Source organism: Microtus oregoni, unplaced genomic scaffold (assembly GCF_018167655.1).
Source record: "Microtus oregoni isolate MIOR12 unplaced genomic scaffold, Mior012 000081F_ref0000091, whole genome shotgun sequence".
In the NCBI taxonomy this organism is placed as follows: Eukaryota; Metazoa; Chordata; class Mammalia; order Rodentia; family Cricetidae; genus Microtus; species Microtus oregoni.
The window spans coordinates 5,374,339-5,380,452 of NW_024544541.1; the positions used below are offsets into that span (position 1 = coordinate 5,374,339).

At 46.1% G+C, this 6,114-nt stretch overlaps 1 protein-coding gene across 1 annotated transcript; it reads right to left on the bottom strand.

Annotated features, from left to right (window-relative positions):
• Window positions 1–3,327: 3,327 nt before the first annotated feature.
• LOC121441768 (preferentially expressed antigen in melanoma-like protein 1) lies at window positions 3,328–5,723 on the bottom strand. Its single transcript, XM_041643048.1, has 3 exons — window positions 5,431–5,723; window positions 4,531–5,094; window positions 3,328–3,736 (listed from the first exon to the last, which is right to left on the bottom strand). Exons 1-3 carry the CDS (start codon window positions 5,721–5,723, stop codon window positions 3,328–3,330), a joined length of 1,266 nt encoding a protein of 421 aa, XP_041498982.1.
• Window positions 5,724–6,114: the final 391 nt, after the last annotated feature.

Below are 6,114 nucleotides of genomic sequence, written 5' to 3' on the forward strand. Positions count from 1 at the left end.
GACCCCCCCCCAACCATAAATTTATTTTCATTGCTACTTCATAACTGTAATTTTGCTGTTATGAATTGTAATGTAAATATTTTTGATATAAGAGAGTTGGCAGGGGGGTCAAGACTCATAAGTTGATAACCATTGACAGACACCCTGTCTCAAAAACAAACCCACAAAAACAAAACAAAAAAAAGCAGGGTGGTGGTGAAACATGTCTTTAATCCAAGCACTCAGGAGGCAGAGGAAGGTGATCTCTGTGAGTTCGAGGCCAGCCTGGTCTACAAGAGCTAGTTCCAGGACAAGCTTCAAAACTACAGAGAAACCTGTATGGAAAACAAAAAACAAAAAATGACATAAACCCAAACCACAATTCAAGATCTTTCATTGACTAACACGTATAAGATCATCTTTTTCAAGGCAGGAGACCTCTCATTCAAAACATAAACGACAAATCATATGCTAGGTGGTGGTGGTACACGCCTTTAATCACAGTGCTTAGGAGGCAGAGGCAGGCAGATCTCTGATTTACAGGTCAGCATTCTTTACATATGGAGGTCCAGGTCAACCATTTTATGTAGAGAAGCTGGCTTAAAAAAAATTGTCATAAGCCTGGAGCCATCTGTCCTTGTGACAGAAAGGGAATACAACCTTGGTTTCCCCAGAAAGTATGGGAAAGTTTCAGGAACTGTCAGCTCAGTGGACATCCTTTGTAAGATGAAATCACGGGACGGGGGTGGGGGGAGGCATGCCCAGAGAGCATCATCACTCCTTAGGGAAGTGAATTGTATACAAACCTTGAAAACTCCAGAGTGCCAGCTGTGGCAATTTGGAAGAAAGCAAGGTGAGGAATGTATCCCTGGCACCATGGTGGCCACTACCTGGAACCTTTTCAGATTTGGCCCCATAGGGATGGTCCCCAGGCAACACTGAGTCCCAGAGTCTATTGCCCTGGTGTAGTAGAAGTGGCGGGCTGCGTCCTGCCACCCAGCTCTGGCACGGCTAGCTTTATATCCGAAATAACAACACACAAATTGTATTCTTTTAAACACTGCTTGGCCCGTTAGCCCTAGCCTCTTACTGGCTAATTCTCACATCTTGATTAACCCATTTCTTTTTTTTGTGTGTGTGTGGTTTTTCAAGACAGGGTTTCTCTGTAGACCGGGATGGCCTCGAACTCAGAGATCTGCCTGCCTCTGCCTCCCGAGTGCTGGGATTAAAGGCGTGTGCCACCACTGCCCGGCAATTAACCCATTTCTAACAATCTGTGTAGCAACATGAGGGGGTGGCTTACCAGAAAAGACCTTAACCTGCGTCCATCTTGGATAGGAGTGCTATAGCCTGTGTCTCACTTCACTTCTTCCCAGCATTCTGTACTGTCTACTCCACCTATCTAATTTTTCTGTCCTATCAGGCAAAGCAGTTTTCTTTATTAATTAACCAATGAAAGCAACAGATAGAAGACCCACCTCCATCACCCTGGAACCAACAAGTCCCTTCAAACACTAGTGAATGTAATGAGAGCAGGACTCAGAGAGACAGGCTGGCTCTAATGGAGGAAGGAAGCTGAGGCAGGAGGATTGCAAGTTCATGGCCTGACTGGAAAATGAAATAAATTATAGACCACTCTCAAAGGAAAGCCGAAGAGACTCCTGTTACAGCCTTTATTTGAAAAGAGTGCACCACTGCGCCTGGCTAACAACTACAAGATGGCTCAGTGGTTAGGGAGCCTGTGTTCTTGCAGACGACCAGAGTTTGATTCCCAGCACCCACCCAGGAGCTCACAACCACATGTAACTCCAGTTTGAGGGAATGACATCCTCTTCTGGATTCCCAGGTACTACATGAACGTGATACAGAGACAAGCAGGAAAAACACTCATGTGCAGTGAACATACTTTTCAGAAACAGATACACACAGTCTTTAGAACACATCAGAATTTATTAAATAACAATAAATCTCCATACTACATCAATTTTGTTGTCTATAATTCACTAAAACGATGATCTTACTTAATAAAATTCAAAAATTGTTCCAAGCTTAATCACACATTACACTGCAGACAATGAAATGCAGGCTACCGTGGAGCTAAGGGTGAAAGAAGAGGAGATGCCAGGCTTGGTGGGGCAGGATCCTTCCAGCACTGAGAGGCAAAGGCAGGCCATGGTTTTCTCTCCGCTGAGACTAGCCTGGTTGCAAACCAGGTTACAGGACTACCAAAAGAGACAATCTCAAACACCAACAACTACAAAATTAAAGAGGAGGCTGTAGATGTAGCTTAGTAATAGAATGTACATTGCTTGCTTGCCTGGTAAGCAGGAAGCTATATATTCAGGCCAGGGATTTGGTTCTCGAGGTAGACAATGATAACCAAGATCAATTCTAGGTCCCTATACAACTAACTCCTAAAACGTGGTTCAGGACGCCCCAACACATCAACATAACCGTTGTACATGTCAACACATACTATGGAATTGAAAAACTATGGGTTTCTTTTCCCCAGAAAAAAACCTGCTAGGGTTAACATCTACTTACCCTATTCCATTCATAAACTCTTAAGTGACAGGATTTAGGAGTGTAAATACATGATTTACCATGTATGTCACAGTAATGCTGGGTGGCGGTTGACTCACAGACAAGACAGTCATCCAGCCTCAGCAGGACAAAACAATTGTTAAATGATTTTAGGTCTATGGGTTATAATGATTTAGCCTGCATGTATGTTTATGCACCACATGTGTCTCATGCCCCGGAAGCCAGAAGAAGTCATCTGATCCTCTATAACTAGAGTTATGGATGATCCCACATCAGAGGCATGAGGAAAATCAAACCAGGTCCTATGCAAGAATGGCAAGTGCTCTAAACAGATGAGTCAAGTCTCCAGACCCCACAAACGGCAGATATTAAATGCTACTATTTTCCTGAGGAACGCAAGGCACAGCCACACAATTCTTTAACAGACAGATAACCAGGTCTGGTGGTACAAGCCTATTCTCAGCACTAAGAAGGTAAAGGCAGGACAACCAAAAGTCATAGGACTGTATTAGATTAAAGATGGACACCAGGTTAATCCTCTAGGGAGAACTAACTGATGGTTCCAGTCTAAAACCATGTGTGATATATTTTCTCAGACAACTTGTATTGCCTTTTCTGCCCGGGTGTCCACAGGAGATCTTCATATGTACATGAAGCTTAATATGTGCTTGATATGCCCAACAAGTCCCAACACATCATGCGCACATCACAACACACATCCCTCCAAATGCGAAGACAATTCTATGGTTGTTTAAAAGCTCTCCCCTTATCTCTACACACTCCAAACAAGGCTGGACAACCACCTCAAAGTTCTAGTGACAGATCATCACACCCAGGGATGAAGACTACCATTGACCCTTCTGATCTCAAGGTTATCTCATGATCTCTCACCTCCCTCAAGAAATTCCCCGAAAAATGGTTTCCACAGAAGTTAAACCACATAAGCTGGGTACAGCACCTCAGGGAGGACAGGATGGCACGGAGTTGGCAGTCCAACAAATGGCAGTTCTCCAAGTCCAGAGATAGCAGAGTAGATGCAGATTTTCGCAGCACAGTTTGCAGGGGCTCTAGGCTAAAATGAGTCAGTTGGACCCTTTTCACACTCAGATGTTTTAGCTGGCTTGTGCACCGGAATTCAGCCATGTTGGCCCAGTCTGAGTTTGAGATCAAACAGTTAGTCACCGACAGGGTCTCTAAGGGAGTCTTTAGGCACCTACAAAAAAACAAGAAGACAGTTTGGGGAATATGCATGTGGTCAAAGATCCTTTTAATCACACAAGGAAAGCCAGTAGCCACCATGCTCCATGACAGAGTCTGCTCAATCTAATCTGTTCTGAGGCCTTTCACCATCACGGTAGGATCAGCTCAACCCAAGACAGCAATTCCCTTCCACACAGGGAGGACCAAGGCAGGCAGGATCTGCCTATGAGTTCACAGACCTGCCTCTTCACAGCACTTCACCCCGACCCTAATTCTCAACTGGGACATCACACTTCCCATATCCTCACCCTCTGACATCCAAACAAAGCCAGGTATGGTGGTCCACACCTATGCTGCTCCTAGGGCGCTGAGACAAGAGGGGGGCTAAGGGGAGTACTGGACAATCCTGTTCCCAATCTGGACCACAGACAACTCATCTCCAAACCCAGCCTGTCCGAGATGGAGAGCTGGAAGCAAGCTGAGTACAGAGTCCCCCCTACACGGCCCTCCTCCTTTTCCTTTTTCCCATTCACCTTAGACACTTGCTAAGAAAGAAATCAGACCCCATTCTTACTAGATCTCATTCCTGAGAGGCTTCCTAGCATGGTACCTCTTTCTAAACCACCAACCGCAGCTCAGCCCTACTCCTTTGGATTAGTAGCTACGTGAGACTCCGCTCAAGGACAGCAGAGTCAATACAATGCTCTGATATTCTCATGCTATGGCAAGGTTAATCTACCAGGGCTACAGAGAGTAGGTGGTCACTAATGTCTAAGAAACAAGGATTTGCTTGACGCCCCTCCTTACCAGAAGAGCTGGTCTAGGTGATCCTCTAGGAAGAAGACATTTTCCAGATGCAAGGCCTGGAGGTGCTTCAGTTTGACAAACTGCAAGGTGAACTGGGTAACAACATGCTGTTTCTCCACTGGTGTGCCACAGCCCCATGGCCAAAGGCTGGAGAGCAGGAGACTGCGCAGGTACCTCATACGACCCAGGTAAGGGGAAAAGTTAAGTAGGCAGGTAAGATCATTCATATTATACAAATGCAGTTCCTGAACAGAGTTCAGGTCCAATTTCCTTAAGACATTTTCGTGGTAGTAAGTAGCCAGAGACCAGATCCCTAGATAGTTACAGCACAGACACAGACCTTCTCTCTGAGCCACCCACTCAACCACAAAGGACTCCAAGGAATTTAAGTGGCATTGCGTCAGGACCAGGTCTATAGCCACCTTCACCTGCAGCTTCACCTCCGTTTCTGAAAGACCCACCGCTGCTTGCTTCTTACTCCAGTCAGGAGCCTTGAACACAGGCCAATTGTCCCACATCCTCAAAGGCATTCTCCGAAGATCCAGCACCTTCAGTCTGCACCTCCTGGGGTAGATAGAGCAGGGAAGAGCATCAGCATGGAGGCTTTAACCACTGCTCTATTCCCACTCTCTTTTCCTTAAGTCCAGCCAGTCCCACTCTAGTGCCTGGATGCACAGTGACTGGGTCTTTCAGTCTCTGCTCATTCATGAGTCTTGCATAAGCCACAGCCCTTTCCCAGAGGGCTCAGCAATGGCCAAAGCCTCTGGAGTTCTCAAATTTGGTCCCCTTAAATCTCCACCCCACTATAAGTCCATTCTCTTACCCTGATTCTACCTGTCCCCAGCTGTCTCTGCTTTTTAATTCCCAAGGCCTTCCTTCAGGGCATCCAGATCTACTCACCTGTGAGGAACCTTCTGGCAAAGCACGCTATCAAGTCCAAACAGGATAATCTCTAAGATTCTCCTGTAGGAATCATTTCTGTTGATCATGGCTCCTAGTGGGAGGCAGGGGAAGGGCCAGGCCTGCACCATTGCCCTCACAATGCTAGTCTTTTCCTTTCTGCAGGCCTTTTTGAACAGTGATGGGAAAAAAACTGAGGGTATATTGTCCAGATTAGAGATTGCCACAGTCTTGCTCCTCAGGAGGCTGTTCTCCGCCAGGTCCTGGAGTGTGAGTGGGGACTTGAAGCTCATCCTGATGAATCTTCAGTAAGAAGGTTCCTGGAGCAACATTTAGAAAGATACTCTTTCAGTCAGGCAGTGGTGGCACACACCTCCTTTAACCCATCACTCAGGAGACAGAGGCAGGCAGATCTCTGAGTTTGTGGTCTACAGAGCCAGTTCCAAGACAAGCTACAAAGCTAGAGAGAAACCCTGTCTCGAAATACCCCCCAAAAAATAAAAAAGAATGAAGCCCATTCTATGAAAAGGTGCTGAGACACTATTCTCATCCATGAGGGGAGCTAACCCTGGGACAGTCACTGCTCTGAGAATGGCACAGACCTCAATTTAACTCACTCCACTCAATGCTCCAATGGACCACAAACCCTTCAAACTTCCTGCTGGTCCCAAGAGAATGGTCTCT

Bases quoted from the DNA above. Each gene is read 5' to 3' on its own strand.
- LOC121441768 (XM_041643048.1), bottom strand. From the start codon at position 5,723: ATGAGCTTCAAGTCCCCACTCACACTCCAGGACCTGGCGGAGAACAGC. The intron at 5,095-5,430 runs GTGAGTAGATCT...TATCTACCCCAG, and splicing joins TGCCAGAAGGTTCCTCACAG to GAGGTGCAGACTGAAGGTGC. The intron at 3,737-4,530 runs GTAAGGAGGGGC...GTTTTTTTGTAG, and splicing joins CACCTAGACCAGCTCTTCTG to GTGCCTAAAGACTCCCTTAG.